Source organism: Catharus ustulatus, chromosome Z, assembly GCF_009819885.2.
Source record: "Catharus ustulatus isolate bCatUst1 chromosome Z, bCatUst1.pri.v2, whole genome shotgun sequence".
NCBI lineage: Eukaryota > Metazoa > Chordata > Aves > Passeriformes > Turdidae > Catharus > Catharus ustulatus.
This window is the reverse complement of record NC_046262.2, coordinates 67,809,514-67,826,020: the sequence shown is the minus strand read 5'-3', so window position 1 is coordinate 67,826,020 and position 16,507 is coordinate 67,809,514. Positions and strand designations below refer to the sequence as shown.

At 42.5% G+C, this 16,507-nt stretch overlaps 2 protein-coding genes across 22 annotated transcripts in view; one reads left to right on the top strand and one right to left on the bottom strand.

The window, feature by feature from the left end:
* Positions 1–5,998, bottom strand: part of PPIP5K2 (diphosphoinositol pentakisphosphate kinase 2) — a 57,057-nt gene extending 51,059 nt beyond the window's left edge. For 7 of the 19 annotated variants that reach the window (XM_033084646.2, XM_033084648.2, XM_033084655.2 and 4 more), the window contains exon 1: positions 5,716–5,907. In XM_033084646.2, the coding sequence (XP_032940537.1) occupies positions 5,716–5,892 (177 nt within the window). In that variant the 5' untranslated portion in view covers positions 5,893–5,907. Of the gene's footprint in view, positions 1–5,538; positions 5,596–5,715 lie in introns of those variants that run through there. The other 12 variants (XM_033084643.2, XM_033084647.2, XM_033084649.2 and 9 more) reach the window with 6 other exon arrangements.
* GIN1 (gypsy retrotransposon integrase 1) lies at positions 5,622–16,507 on the top strand. Of its 3 annotated transcripts, none has more exons than XM_033084675.1 (8): positions 5,622–5,729; positions 9,882–10,027; positions 10,973–11,106; positions 11,981–12,286; positions 13,021–13,209; positions 13,305–13,472; positions 13,929–14,217; positions 16,084–16,507. In XM_033084675.1, the coding sequence occupies exons 2-8, from the start codon at positions 9,889–9,891 to the stop codon at positions 16,380–16,382; spliced, it is 1,524 nt and encodes a 507-aa protein (XP_032940566.1). In that variant the 5' UTR covers positions 5,622–5,729; positions 9,882–9,888; the 3' UTR covers positions 16,383–16,507. The 3 variants fall into 3 exon arrangements, with proteins under 3 accessions (XP_032940566.1, XP_032940565.1, XP_032940567.1); XM_033084674.1 differs by having other exon boundaries at positions 10,913–11,106; XM_033084676.2 differs by lacking the exon at positions 9,882–10,027 and having other exon boundaries at positions 5,623–5,729; positions 10,913–11,106.

Sequence of the window (16,507 nt, the reverse complement as noted above, 5' to 3'; positions counted from 1 at the left end):
CACAACGTCTCCTCATTTTCCTTCCATCTAAAACTCTGCTTCTGCTTTACTGCCTTTAGCGTATCCTTTCTGGCTTTTTTCTTCTTACTCAAGAAAGGATTGAAGGTCTGTAAGTCTTATCTGAGCACTGGAAATTAAAATCTCACACAGAAGATGTAGGGAGCTGCATCTGGCTATGCTGGAACGGTGCCAGGATCTCAGGACACTCAGGCCACACTGGAGAGCTGGGAGAGGGCTGACGGCTGGCACCCGTCTTTACCTTGCCCACGAAGCAAGGCCTGGAGGGGCTTCACCTAAACGTGGCTCAGCTGTCTCCTCTCCCACAGGCTGCACGGGCGGCTGGGCGGGTTCCGCCACCCCACGACTGCTCCGAGCCGGCGGCAGAACAGGGCCCCGCCGAGCAGCGGCCATGCCGGGGCGGGGGGAAGGCTACGATTTTAGCCATGGCCCTCTCCTCCCCCTCACCATCGCAGCCCCTGGTTAAAAAACGGGGCCCAGCAGCCTCCCGAGCCTACTCCTGCCCAGCCCGGTCCACATGGGAAGAAGCCCGGGTTGGCTGCTGTTACCTTGTGAAACGTTGGAAATGAAAGACGGTTTTTCCTGGGGTTTACTTGCTTTAAAAATGTGGATTCATGGAGCGAACTAACTTCTCTAATTGGTTTCTCAGGCTGTGAACAACTAAACCATCCTCCAGCTGGTCTCATCAATACACAGAGGAAGTTCTCATGGAAAAATTCTTTTAAGTACGCCTTGCCCCCAGGTGCCTTCAATGCATAACCAGCACACTCCACCAGAAAAATTACAGCAGTCCCCATTCAAAAAGAGACTATCCATCTTCCAGTTTCACTGTACAGAAATCTCAGAAAACCTTGAGAATAAAAGGGTCTTCCTTGCCAGGTAAGTGTCGCAGCCGGGAGCGGTGGTGGAGTGCTGTGACCTTCTGAGGAAGCATCCTGAGAAGGACGTCCTGTAGACACAGGCACGTCCTTGCTTCCAGGCGGAATGATCAGCCCTTTTGTGAAACCCCCACTTTGGCCAATGCCGGAGAAAAACACGGCAGCCACGCACAGTGATACAACGCGAAGTTTATTAACCCCCTTCACCAGGGACAACCAGGGACAAACTAACCCAAAGTACCTGAGGGATTAGGGTTTATATAGGAAAGCTAGGGGGTGGGGTAGAGCAACATACGAATCAACATACGAGGGCACAGGGGTGGTACAAAGGAGGAAGGACCAATGGGGTACAAACACTCTACATGGAACAGGGAGGCATGCTGGGAGTAACTTTTCTTAACCATGCTGCAAGGGCATTCCTGCCAGGGGAGGGAGGCAGACTCTTTCTCAGTTGGACCATCAGCCTCCACAGGAAAGTGTCTGCATTGGGTTTCCCTCGTAAGGTTCTGACAGTGAGCGGGCTGCAGCAGGGGGATCAGAAACTGTCCCCGTATCTGACAGAGCCAGTTCCAGTCAGCTCCAAGATGCACCTGCTGCTGCCCAAAGCTGAGCCCCTCAGCCATGCTGGTGATGCCTCTGCTAATAAGGCATTTAGGAAAGGGTAAAGAACACTGCAGAGCAGCTGAGAAAGGTGAGAACAACTGAGAGAACTCTGCAGAACCCCAATTCATGAGAAAGGGCATGCAAGAAATGCTCCAGACAGTTAGAGATTGCCCAACAGCCAACTGTAAAGCAGCCTATGCCCGTGTAGGCCCATGGAGGTCCACAGCATAGCAGTGATCTACCTGCAGCCCACAGCGAACCCTATGCTGGAGTAGTGCCTAGAAAAGCTGATCTGGAACAGAGACTAGAAAGAGTTAAAAGGAATAAAATAGGTATTTACTGAAAGGCCTAAAAGGATACACCTTGGGCAGTAGAAGAGCCTGGTCAGGGCTGCACACAGCTTGAATCCAAGATGGCTCCCGTCCATGTGTTTTTACACTTTTATAAGTTTTGGTTCACCTACATACTGGGGTCAATTGTCCAACCACAGCTCCAGGTCATCAAGTCTCAATCCCCTGGCTCCCTTCCCTTCCCTTCCCTTCCCTTCCCTTCCCTTCCCTTCCCTTCCCTTCCCTTCCCTTCCCTTCCCTTCCCTTCCCTTCCCTTCCCTTCCCTTCCCTTCCCGGAACTTCCCTTCCCGGAACTTCCCTTCCCTTCCCTTCCCGGAACTTCCCTTCCCGGAACTTCCCTTCCCTTCCCGGAACTTCCCTTCCCTTCCCGGAACTTCCCTTCCCGGAACTTCCCTTCCCTTCCCAGAACTTCCCTTCCCTTCCCGGAACTTCCCTTCCCTATTGCTTATGCTTTTTGGGTAACGGTTGTCCTTGATTCTCTAGCTAGGAAGGGATTGTTTCGTCTAACTACCCTGTGAAGAGAACAAATTAACACCTAATATGAAGTTTCAGAGTTACACACCAAGCAGCAGATAATCTGAAAAATACCAACGCTAAAACCCAAGGCATCATTTGCACCACAGTTCTGCTTAGTAAGAACCTGCTGGCCAGTTAATGTGTTTTCTGGGGAAAAATATCTAACTGCTCTGTTACTTACACTCCATCTTCGGCAGTAATGTATGGATGCAGATGCTTTTACCCACACACTTTTCAGCTTGGTGGTTAGGACACACTTCTGATTAACAGAAAACGGAGTTGAAACCTCTGATACAGGAGAGAACAGTGATAGTATTTGTCCTGTTCTATTCAACTTCTAACCACTAGGCTATCATAACCCAACTTCACTTTCTCCATCTACCACTGCAGAGAGTTAGGGACATGCGTGCGGAAGATACCGGGCTGTACGGTCAGTTAGGACACACCCCCCTCTGCAGCCAGACCCCTGCCCTGTACCTGGATGTACCTTGCTGACGTAAGCAGGAGGAAGTGACACTAACTACCCAAGCTATAAGAACCCTTGTGACCCCTCAATAAACGCCATTTGTTTTTCCACCACATTGGTGTCAGGAGCATTTGGACCGAGTGGCCCTGTGGTTGGGTCACCGTGCCGGGCCAGAATCAGGTCGCCACGCCTTGAGAAGGTGACATCCACTAAGTGGGTTTTTGTCAAGTTTTTTTGGTTGTTTTGCTGTTGTTTTTTTGGTTTGTTTTTTTTTCAAGTCAGCCTCTGGATTGCTTTTCACAGTCGAGGGCTTGCTGATTGGCATTCCAAGCAGAAGAAAGGTCCTTAGTCCGCCAAATCTTACCAATGAGACACTTCCAAGCACCTACTCTCAAGCATCAGGAATCTAGAAATACCCACCCTACTGGCATTTTCTACTGGAAACAACTCTCCTCATGAGTACCTAACATTTCTTGAAATTCTATATAGCTAGGCTAGCTAACAAGCTTCATTTGCCTAAATCTTTTTCTATGGACCCTTATTATTTTCCAAGAATGATGGATGTCTGTACCAAAAGTAACATTCAACCTTGATCCTCTGTATTACAGTATCTTAGGGGACAGAAAACTGGGAAGAGTTGTGCCATGCCATGTAAGCCAGGAGGAATCTGTTAAGAGGCCAGCTTTGTAGTAAGGAAATACATGCCTTCTAGGTTGTTGAAAAATAAGACGTCTCATCTTAAAGCACAACAGCTCCAGTTTTCAAACAATAATTACTTGGCTGATTTCCCTATGTCTCCCAGTAATTATATAGTTAGTAAGGCAAAGTATTTTCAGCAATTTAGAATTACCAAACCTAAAGTGAAATAACTTTTCAATGGATCTTTTCCTGACCTAAACTTATTATTCCCTAACATTTCACCAACAAAACACTGACTTTTCAGCACATATAAAACTGAGTTTTATCTCCAAATATTGCAGTGTCACAGGTATATTTCAAATCTCCAGCTGACACCGCAAAATAAACCATTACTATCCTTCAATAGAAGTGTTAAAACAGCCTTAGAAGTCTAGAAAAACCCATCTGATAAATATCATTCTCTTACCTTCCAGAGAGAAAAGCAGCGTTATTTTAAACTGGCAAACTACACAAACTGACATCTGGCATATGTTTTAAGTGTCATCTGCACAGCCACAAAATAGATAACCTTCATATTCATTAACCTCTAAGCTCCTTTCTAAATCAAACTCTGTCAAACACAAAATCACATAAAGTCATTTATACTTGAGACAAGTTTGAATATTACAGGAACACTGGTTTCCAAAATTTTAAGAGATCCCACTCACAGATATCAAAAGAGCTTCTTCACATTCTTACAAAGAACTTTACTTCAGCTTTGCTGAGACAAGAGGTTTTGCAAAAAAAAAACCTGTACCCAAGTTCATTTGGCTCAGCCTCTGGATGCCTGATTTGTTCTAATCACAGATGCCAGAAGAGTGAAAGTGTCTTCCATAGAAAGAATCAGACAACCATGCCAATCAGTATAAAAATTCGAATTTCTCACAAACTGAACCATAAGAGGCATATTATATCACCATATATCACAAAAAAAAGTTTTACATAACAAGAATAACAAGTTTTGTTACTGATTGTTCACCAAGATAAAGATGGATTCCTTAAGAATTTTGATACTTCAGGGGAAAAAAAAGAACCTCGGCTTGTTACTTAAGAGTATGAAGATGATACAGAAGGGATGCAGAAAAGATGGAAAGATACAGGCTAAACAGATAGAGGAAAACAGCGCTTAAAAAGACCCATACAACAATGCAGAAACACTGTTACAAAAAGCTGTGAAGGGTACACCAGTAGTAGAAGTAGTTTGTACGTGAAAGAAAACAACTTATTTCCTTGCGGTTATGATACTGATATACACCAGTCTTACTGCTTGTGACCAGCTACCGGGAAACAATAGAAGTGACAAACCCCCAGCATTTTCAGAGCCAACCAATACCCTATAAAGTTGCCACGTTCTGGAAAACACAACGAAAACAAAGATAAATGTCACGCAGGACATGCAGTCTTTACATCTCTCTCATCTCTGTTCCTGACATGTAATCAATTCTCAACATTGGGGGTGCTGCTGCTCCCCTCCCCACCGCCTACCCCCTATTTTGATTACAGACAGATTATCTCCCTTGCTCCAACTTATTTGATACTGAATTTATCATCAATTTTTGGGATGTTAACGGAGTGTTCCAACGCAGAGCTACAAGAGATGCTCTATCGCTTCCCTCCTCATCCCCGTTTAGGCACAAACTAACTTTCACCCCGCATTCACCTGTACCAAAACGCTTCACCTTGCACTGACAGCACCGCACGCTGAAACCCCACATACCCTGTGTGCGGCACCGCCGCTGCTTCAGCGAAACCCTGTCCGAGAGTAGAACGACCCAGATACAAAGCGCGGGCCGTGCAGCCTTGGGCGTGCCCGAAGAACCGGCAGGGGAGCACGCGGGACTCTGCCCAGCCCGCGCTCCGGTGCGGAGCCCATGCCCGCCGCACCGCCTCCGCTGCCCGCCCCCCGCGACACCGCTTCTCACGGAACTCCTACTCGCCTCAGCCACTGCGCTGCTTAGCTAAGTCCCAGCTAGGCCAGGAATGGAAAGAAAGGAAAAGACGGAAAGGAAGAAGGCAGAGGCCGCCTCACCTGCCCGCGGCGGTTCCCGCAGTCCCCCTAGGAGGCGGTGTCGCCGCTACCCCGCCCCCTCCCCTCCCTCCCGCCACTTCCGGAGGCGCTACAAAAGTCTCGCGGCGCCGGCAGCGCCGTCGCTGTGGTTGGTCTAAGCCAGGAAACTGTGGCCCCGACGACGAGCCTTGCCGATACCTCTGCCGGAGCAGGTGCGTACCCGCGGCACGGCGGATGTTCCCGGCTGTGCCCGCCGGGCCGAGAGGGCGGTGGGTGGCGGTCGCGGGAAGCAAAAAGGTCGCGTTGGCTTTGCTTTGTGCATGCGCAGGGTGCGAGGCCCAGGGAACGGTCGCTCACAATCGCCGCTCCCAGCATGCCGTGCGCTGGGGCGATGCACGCTGGGTTGTGTAGCGCAGTGGGCGGGAACGAGGAGGGGCCTTCCCGAGAGGAATCGCTGGTGGGCGTTCTGGATGGTGCCTGGCGCTACGGCGGGCAGCGAGGCGCAACTTAGCCTGTGTACCCACTCGGCCTTGTCGGCACCCGCCCCAACCTTCTGTCACCCTTGCAAAACCAGGGAGGAATGTAGGCGAGTCTGTTAGTCTGATTTACACTTTTTTGGAAGCACCTGGGTTAAAAAAAACGGTGTTCTGAAGCTGTAAACTGAAGACAGCCTGTAAAGGAGCTAGAGGGGGACTTCTTACATGAACATTTACTGATTGGACAAGGAGGAATATATTCAAAGAAAGAGAGCAAGTTTAGATCAGATATTAGGGGGAAAAAATTATTGAGAGGATGGTGAGGCACTGGCACGGGTTGCCCAGAAAAGCTGGAAGAGTTTGAGCCCAAGTAGATTTGGGGCTCTGAGAAACCTCGTCTAGTGGAAGGTGTCCCTGACCATGGCAGCTTATGATATTTAAAGTCTGGCCCAACACAAATCATTATGTGACTGTGATCCAGGGCTCCACAGGCAATTTCTCTTTCTTGTAGAACAACAGTCACAGGTAGGGGGATTGGTCAAAAGCTGGGCTAAATACTTTTGGAGTTAGGATTGTATTTGTGTGTAGGAGAAAGTGGGCATTAAAAAATGAAATACCTGAGTGTTAGCAGGGGTGACTGTTTTGGCTAAGCCAGTAATGCCAAAAGACCTCTGGTTATATGGAAGTTTCATTCTCCTTGCTAAAATACTTTACAGTGTATACTTTTTGAGCTTCAAAGGTACTAAAAATGGATAGATGATTTTTTATCTTCTATTTTTAGACTACCAGATGCATAAGGAGCATTGAGAGACATAGCATATTAATTATCTGCATAAACAAGAAAACCAGAAGATTTTATAAATTGTTCTTTTCAGGGCTGTTTTGTTTGGCATTTTTTAGGAGTAGGCCAAACAAAGTAAATTAGATAGTGGGGGAAAAAAATCAGTAAGGGCACAAGAAACTAAATATCCAGGAAGGAAGCATAATAGATAGCAGTCCAGCAGACTTAAGAACTTACCAGTTTGCTGGATCAGGATCCTACTAAATTAATGTGTGCGGGTGCATACATGGTGAATTCTTTCTTAATTGGCTTACCTAAGCTCTTCAAAACACTTTTAACAGAAACTGCCGTTGTAGGATAGAATGTCTGCTTAGCTTAAGTGTATGCTGTGGTCCTGCTTAGAAAGATCTTGTTGCTGTGCAACTTCATTTTATTAAAATGGGCAATTTTGGCCTCCATGGAGAATATTTGCTGTTTCAGGCAAGTTTCAAAAGTACTGGAAGAACAAAGAATGTTCTGTAACATCTTCTCTTCCCATGTGTGCAAGTCTGTGTCAAGCCAAAAGAGTCCATCATCCCTGTGGTTAAGTGACAGTTCATGCTGGGCTAGTTTTGACTTCAGGTAAATTAAGTGCTGGACTGGCATGGACGAAACCCCTAAGTAAAACTTGAGTGTGTGCCCCTGGCAGTTGGGATATTTTAACTGCCCTTCACCAATGCTCTTTTACTGTCAGAAATACTAGTTAATTGACTTATTTTAAACAACAGAGACATGAATTTACTTCATGGTAGCCTCACCTCCTGTTCTGCTGTTAGTTATCCAAGTTACCAGCTCAGTGGGTTGGTTTAGCGTGTGCTGTCAGATATAAAATTACACGAAACTGCTGTGTCAGAACAGTCCTGTGTTCTGGCTCCTCTCCTTCCCTGTTCTGAAACACCCTCTTTCTTCACAGGTGAGATCATGGTATTGGAAAGTACATCTGTGTTAGTTCTCTCAGGAATGAAAATTTTACTTTAACACTCTATGGCTATATGACAAGAGACTTGGCTTGTTTTGAAAACCAGCTCTAGGTTGCATAAAATGAATTATTCAGTGAGGCAAAATTCTTGTCACTTTTTGAATGGGAAGTTCATGTCATGCATTTGCCATTGCTAACAGCAGCACTTAGCTCAGGGTGCAGGCTCCAAAAACAACATGTAGCGTTTTATTTTCTGGGAGGAAAGGATGAAATGAAAGTAGGCATAATCACTCTTTAGAGTGATTCTTCCCACTACCAGCATAGTAAAGGTGAGAATCTGTAAACTGAAAAATAGACATCTTATCTTACACATTCTGTTTTTGAATAACATCAGCATAGTAAAGGTGAGAATCTGTAAATTGAAAAAAAAAGTCTGACACATTCTGTTTTTGAATAACATCGCCATGTAATGAGATGATGTGCATTCTAGAGTGTCTGAATGTTGTCGCTTCCCCATAATTATAAGCCACTTAGCACATGTGGCAGACAAGCTAATTACTCTTTTTAGCAGACTATGTATTGTCACAGTCTGGCACTGGAACAGTGGCAGGATAAGGAAGAAATTTACTTAATGCTGTGGATAACCAGTATTCACTATAAAATTATGACATGGCTGACCCCAAGCTTGATCCTGTTCCTGCAGCCATTGACAAGAACAGGACTAAACTACTGCCTCATCTATGCTGCTGGAACAGATTTGGAAAATGTCCTGGTTTGGAGGACAGGTACTGCCAAGAAAAGAAGGCAGGAGCTCCTCTGAAATGGAGAGTGAAAATCCCCTCCCTCCAATTTATTATAATTTGGAAATTAAAGGGCTCTCAGGCAAAGATAAAGGTTTAGCAATAACAGTTCTTTTACTAATATATCTACAAGACAAACAAGAACAACATCAGCTATGAAAATCAGCGACAAAAAAGAACAAATAACTTAGTTCCAGTCCCGTTTCCAGTCACAGACACTCTCTTCCTCTGCACGGTTCCAGTGGGCGGAGCAGGGCATGGCCCTCGGAGCCGCGGCGGCAGCAGGCGGGAGCAGGGAGGCAGAGGCTGCGGGGCCGTGTCCCAGGTGGGAGAAGGGTGAAGGAAGGCTCTCCGCTCACCGTTTGGGTCCCGGTGCTCAGCCGTGGTCTCAGAAGCAGGCGGCTGTAGCAGGGCAGGGTGCAGGGCAAATCCGACCGCAGAGAACTTCACTCCTCCGCGTTTCGGACAGCGAGTGTCCCAAGGAAAAAAACGACCAACCTCTCAGACCCCCAAAACCTGCCAGGAAAGGAGACAGCCCCCACCCTTTCTCTTGAGCAAAGCTGGGAGAGCCGCCCTGCAGACTTCCTTAGCATGATAATGGGAAAAATTCTCCACAGAGGAGGGAAGACTAAGAGAACAAACCCAGCCCCCAACCCCAACAGAAAAATCCAAACCACTCAAGTCATGGAGAGGCTGCATCAATAATCCTGCCTGTGAATATTTCACTTTTTATTATTACATAATTATTTTGATGTTACTCTTGCTAAACCCAAGTATGTTCTGTGTCAGTGGCCCATTTTACTAATGACATTATTGCTTATTAATGTTATCAGGGAAGTCAGCCTGTGTCAAGGAAGGAATTTTTATCTTGCATGCAGAGTCTGATTTGAAATTTCAAAATCTAATTGTCTGATTAATTAGTGAAAAAAAATTCCCCTGGTTTCTCTCTGGGAAGTTATTTTTTTTCCTATTTGTCGATGGAGATTTTTCTTAGCAAGGTAGATGTTTGGACAGTCTCCAGTACAACTGAATTTGAGAGGTATCCAAGAATGAGAAGAACAATTTCTTTCTCTCTGATACCATTTCTTTTCCCTGTCCAATGAGTGTAGCAGAAGTCTCTTGTGTGGAAATTTTAAAGTATAGTTTGACAAAACCAACTCTGCTTGGAACAAAATTAGTGTTTCAAGCAGTGTTTCTTGTTGCTAAAGTTGATGGTGGACATGTATAATGGATGGTGTAACCTAGAGGCTACGTAACCAGGATGCCTCAGAGGTACAAGGAAATCAGTAAAAACTTGAAGATGTGCTTCACTGACAATTTATCTAATAAATTCTGTGCATTTTGTTCAGATTGGCAATGGTTCGTAGTGGAAAAAATGGTGGGCTCCACCTGAAGCAGATTGCATACTACAAGCAAACAGGGGAATATCATCCCACAACATTATCAAGTGAAAGAAGTGGAATCAGGAGAGCTTCCAAAAAATTTGTTTTCAAGGGTAAAACTTTTTTTTCTCAGTTGTTGTTTTCCCCTCGTTGTTTCCCCCCAATTTTTTTCCTCTCAATTATGCTAAAAATAGATATTAAGGTGAAGATTTGCTAACATGAAAAAAAAAGTGAGATCGTGCTCTGTAGCATTCTGGATTTTAATAAACATTCTCTGAGACAAATGCTCCTCAAATCCCTGGTTAATATATAACAGGATGTTTGTAGAAATGGAAGCTCAAACTGCTTTAGTCCAGGACAGGTTTATTTATCTGTATGAAAGCAAAACCTTGTTTTATATATTGTAGAAATATGTAGTCACTGCAATCCATAATTGAAAGGCTTACAGAAAGGGAGATAGATCTGCAGCTAGAGACGAGGAATGCTCCATCCAGTCTGGGGGATGGCTGGGCAGAAGTGCAAGGACAACTTTGCCATCAGTCACCTGAGTCACTTCCAGGCCCTTCCTGTCTTAATTGCAGTCCTGCTGTGCTATCTCAATCCCATCGAAACTGCCAATGTTGTGTAGAGAGAAGGCATAGCGGAGGTAAATCTGACTATCAGTGTCACGTTGCTGGCAGGCACCCAACAACTTCACAAACAACAGCTTCAGCACTCCTACCTTCCCTTTTCAACCCCAATGTTAGTTTGTGTTTCATACTTCCTGTGGGAATGCTGTTTGCATTCTAACTTGGCCTTGTAACTTTTTGTGTCCAGATAAACTTGGCTGAACTAACATCTCTTCAGAGGAAATAACTCAAATGTTTGTAAACAAAAAATGCTATGTTTACACCAAGTGAACTTATTGTAATAAGTTCTATTCTGAATCATGCTCAGTAGTTTAGTAAACTAAACAGAAAACAAAGCACTTGCTTATAATTTGCTGGTACTTCTTTCAGAAAACAAGTTGTTCTATGTTGGAAAAGACAGAAAACAAATGCGCCTGGTAATTGTTTCAGATGAAGAGAAGAAAAAGGTCCTCGAGAAATGCCACAAAAATGCTGCTGGCACTCATCATGGTATATCAAGAACACTGACTTTAGTGGAGACTAATTACTACTGGACCTCTGTAACAAACGATGTCAAGCAGTGGGTATGACTTCATAGCTTACTTTATGTAGTCTATTACAAATGTTTGGTAATCCTATGAACTGTGATACAGAAAGTACCCAGGCTGTTTCCTGAAGAGGAAATGTTAGCTTGCAATCACACTACAACTGGTCATCTTGGCAATGCACTCTTTCTGCGTTTTTCTCCTTCTGCGTTTCACTCTCTCTTTTACTGCTAGCTTGTAACACACTTGCACACACTATGGTGTGATGGAGACCCATAATCTCTTTTGGTTTGGTCCCTGAGAGATATTTCTTGTGCAAGGACTCTCACATATTTTTGTTATGATGCACTGTGCCATCAGAAGGATGTGTGACCAGAGTACTGCCAGGAGATGAAAATGATGTCTCTGCTTTATAATTAGGCATGTCCAGGAAAGAGTTAAACATATCAAAGCTTGGGAAAGTTCTTTTTCCTTCACCCAAAGATACAGGGGAAGGAACCCCTAGCAGAATTTGATCTTTCAGGAAACTGTATGTAAATGTTCTTTAAGGCCAAATTATTGTTGCTATTGGCTTGCTGCATCACCTTTCCTTTATGATTTACAGTTAGTAATGGGTTTTAAAATTTGCACTGTAAACTTGAAAGAGCACAGTGTTTTCAGAATGGAGAGAATTCAGCTATGAGTTCTTTTACATGTTTCTCTCCTGACCTTCAGTATTTTTAGGGTTTTTTTGTTTTTATGCTGTTTCTGGAAAATCTAAGGGTAAAAAATTGTAAGAAAGATGACAGATTTGTTTTGCATTGCATGGTCTGACCTGATTTACAGAGAAGTAGTGGAGATATATGATTCTGACTGTTATCATCACCTCACCATCGCTTTTTAACGATAACATCTTCCCTGCTGTTTTCTCTAGGTGTATGCTTGCCAGCATTGCCAGGTGGCAAAGAACACAGCCACCAGAGTGCCAAAAAAACACCCTATCAAAGCAGAGGACGCATGGACAGCAGTCACTATAGAGCTAATGGGACCTTTCAGTGTTACCAGCAGAAGTCACAAATACATCATAATTATGACAGATTTGTTTACAAGATGGACTGTTACCTTACCACTGCGTGACACTTCAGCAGCTGAAATTGCTAAGGCAATCATAAATGTGTTTTTCTTATATGGGCCACCTCAAAAGATGCCTATTGCTCAAGGGAAAGAGTTTGTTTATCAGGTAATTATTTACACAGCTGGTTAATATCTTTTTGTTGTTGTTGTTTTATCCCTCAAAAAATCCCCACAACATTTTCCCTTATATTAGATTTGAATTTTAGATTGTTTTTGAGAAAGAGTTTAGTATTTTTTTCTTTCATTAAAAAGGTAAAGAAGTTCGCACATACCAAAAATGTCAAACCAATTATTTGTAATTGTAATGCTATCCAGTGTTTCCCAGGGCTTTATTCTTTGTAAAAAGAACACGGTAAAATTATTTCCTGTCATAATGCAGGTTTTGTCACTCACTTGAACTGGCATAAATTTGCACACTGTGCAGTTGTTGTGTACAGCAATAGCTAGGTATTATATATTATAATATATTACTTAGTATAGCGATAGCTAAGGGTATTTTTGACATTGGCTTATAGTGATTATGAAGGACTTATTGCACTTTGTTCCTCTCAGAGATGATGAAGTCATCAGACTGTGATATGGAGGTAATGACAGATCGAGTTAAGTGGTAAAAATATGGTTAGGAACCATCAATCACTTGCTCCTAAACCTTACGGCTTTAGCTGTCATTCACATGGTGTGCTTGGTGCCAATATGTATGCAAGATTTTCCCCAGTCACCATCATATCAACAAAAGGGGTGAAAAACTTTTCAATAAACTTTTTAAAGAGGTTTTTTTTACTTGAAATGAGATGCAGAACAGGGGAAATGTTTACTATTTGTGTTCTTCTTCTTTTGAAGATAAATGAAGAACTGTTTGCACTGTTTGGAATGAAACAAATTGTGTTGCCTTATCCTCAGACAGATGATGTAAATGAAAGCATGTCCAAGACAATCAAAACCTTCCTTAACAAGTATTGTATAGACCATCCAAATGATTGGGATGAACATTTGTCTGCTATAGCCTATGCTTTCAATCTGACAAATTTGGTATGTGAAGGTTCTTCTTCTTTTGACTGATGTCTTACAAAATGTCTGCAAAGCTGTATGCTAAATTTGCTTGCTTTTGTTTCCTATATAAATAGGTGCCTGATCAAAACACCCCATATTTCCAAATGTTCAACCGTAACCCACATGTTCGTGATCCTGTTAATATACGTGTGGAAGGAGACTACAGTAATTTTGCCAAAATATTTGAAGCAACTAAAAAACTCAGTCAAGCACTGGAAGAAGAGAAAACCTCAGATTGCCAGGTGAATGTTATGTATTTGAATTTTACTAGTAAGAAGACAAGATAAAGATGAAAAGGTCTCAGGCGTAAAGTATAACTAGCTAACCTTTTAAAATTATGTAGGGATTTGAATGGTGGTTTTTAGTTTGTTTTCCTTCTCCTATGATCCCTTGATTTCAGTGTAACACATCTCACTTGTATTTGGGGGAAGTAACCTTAACAGAGACCTATTGTCAGAAATGTCTGACTATGTCTGACTTAGAGAGCAGAATAGAGAAGTCGAAAACTATTGCCCGTGGACTGGTGATTTATGAAGATAAAAGCAATTTCTTCATCACTTGTCAGTCCCACGTAATTGCAAAGTACACACATCCAAAAACCACTCAATGTCCTACTTAAGCACTGTTAACCAATGCTACAAAATTGCATGATTACTTTTGGGGAAAAAAAAAAATCATTTACCCATATCTTTCCGTAGGCAGATAAAAAAACTTCAGATGAACAAAACATCAGAACCAAAATCACAGTCAAAAGGAAGCCAAAACAATTAAATACCCTTCAACTTAAAGTTGGTCATGAAGTCCTCAGGCGAAGAAAAAACTGGTGGAAAGATGGTCGTTTCCAGTCAGAATGGATTGGTCCTTGTGTCGTAGATTACATCACAGAAAATGGCTGTGCAATATTAAGAGATTCCACAGGATCCCGGCTGAAAAGACCCATCAAGATGTCTCATCTCAAGCCATATATAAGAGCGTCCAGTGAAAAAGGTGTATATAACTTTTTGCTAAGTTTGTATTTTTATATATGTAAAAAAGCTGGGTTTTTTTTTTTTAACGTCTCTGTTGTGGTGTTACGTTATAAGAATGAAAAAGTATCATTCACTCACCAGTGGGAGTTATATTAGCACATACAATAATGTCATAGCTGTACTTTTGAGTATAAGGAGAATAAGTGAGTGTGAGTGACGTCAAACTATGTAGAGCATGGAACAGAGTTCATTAATAATGTTTCAAAGTCTTTTTAAAAATAGACTCCATTAAAGTGCTTCAAATCACTGGTTTGGCTTTAATCATGCTAGTGGATAGAAGTATAAGAGCACGGTAAAAGTATACGCAGGCTGAACTGTGTTCAAGGAGCATTTTCTGACTGTGTTTCTGTTTTGGTGCAGGCAGGATTCACATTAATTTCGCTTGGGCAATGGAAATGTTTTCTGTTCTACAATTTTAGAGTGTCTTCTAAAGCCTAAAAATAGGAAGACTACATCAGAGAACTGATTTTGGAATTACTTTAGTTCATTTTAAATTGTCCTGTTAAATAAGTCAGTGTTTCTCTTACCAGAGCAAATAAAATTGTCATGCTCTGTGGTAGGATGGCTAGAAAAAGATTTGGATAACCAGCTTCTGGTCTTGGTCTTACATATTCAGCATGCCCTTTCACAAATCAAACAGTGGCAGCTGCTTCTTTTCTGCTCATGCTTTGAGTCACCAGAGGCATTTTTTAAAAAATTAAATACTTGGTGTACAGAAGAGTTCTGTCACAGAACAAGCTGCTTTCTGCTTTGGTGTTCTTGAAGAGCAGAACAGTTCCCACCCTATTGGCACATGTAGCCAAGCTTTGGTTCTTGTAAATATGTAATAACATAGAGATGGTAATTTCTTCCATCACCACTTAAAGCTGAGAGATTTGCAAAGCTGAAACCAGTTCTGGACTTTCGTGTAACAAGCTGGAATATTTGTCAGTCATCAGTTACGGATTTTGTAACTAATACTGATTGCATGTCATTTCACGAGGCTGCTACTGTTTTTGAAGGATCACTCTGTGCCTTCCAATTTCTCATTAAATTGCTGATGCATGAGAAGGAAGTCACATACATATCAAACATGTAGATAATGAACAGCTATTACAATAATTTTTAGTAAATTGTGTGACTGTATAAAAAGCTAGAAGTAGTAGTCTTTGTAGTATTAGACCCTTAAACATTTACTACTGAATACTACTGAAGCAATGTGTAAATGTAGAATTCCCTTTTTCAGGAAGTGACTGTCTTGGTCGTGGCTGGGATTGATTTTGGATATTTGTTTGGGTTTTTTTTTCTTGGTTTGGTTTTGGTTTTTTTGTTTTGTTTTTTGGGGTTTTTTGGTGGGTTTTTGTTTGTTTGTTTGTTTGTTGGTTTGGTTTTGTGGGTTTTTTTTGTTTTTTGGGGTTTTTTTACTTACCTACTGTACTTTAAAAATTTTTTATGGTTTAAGAATGCCTTTTCTGTATTGCATGAAGAGTTCCCTTTGAGAGCATGAAGAAACCACATTTATCCATGTGCATGCACAGAATGGAAGAATCTACATATCCATTTATTCAATCTGTTAGTTCAGTAGGTGACTATGGTAGACATCAAGCTAGTCATTGATGCTAAGAAAAGCTCTAAATGTAGATCATCACAAGGATCATTTTGTGGATGTAACAAGATGCCACATATTTGATGCTGAGGGAAATTGGGAAGTTCACATTATCAATCTGCTGTCACTCCAACATTCTTGTCCTCTTTTGGAAATTGTTTTGAAAAGTAAGTTCGCACCTCACTAGCATTTTAAGTGTGGCTTCAGGGATCTGAACTAATGGCTATTTTCCTTTTACAGACAACCATCACATTCTACAAGGTGCAGTAGTTTTTGACCATGACTATATTGGTTTATCTGAAAGATCTAATAATTCGAGCCAACCAGACTCTGTTGCTGAAGAGGAAATAAATGCCTACAAAAGAGAAAATATGCCCACTGTACAGATTCCGCCTGAAGCCTGCAAAGACCAAGAATCAGCAGATAGTAAACATGAGTCTGAGGTCAGAGAAGATCATTGCATTGAACCAAACACTGCAAAGCCAGAGCAATGGCCCTCACCCTGTTGGGCCCTTCAGACAAAAACAGAGAATACTTAAGCAATACTCTTCCATTACATTTCATTGCCAAGCAGTTTGGCATTACTGTGGCAAACTGGAAAAAAAAAGTAAAGTAATTTCACGATTGCAAGCCGCACCTGATTATAAGCTGCAGCTCAGGGTGT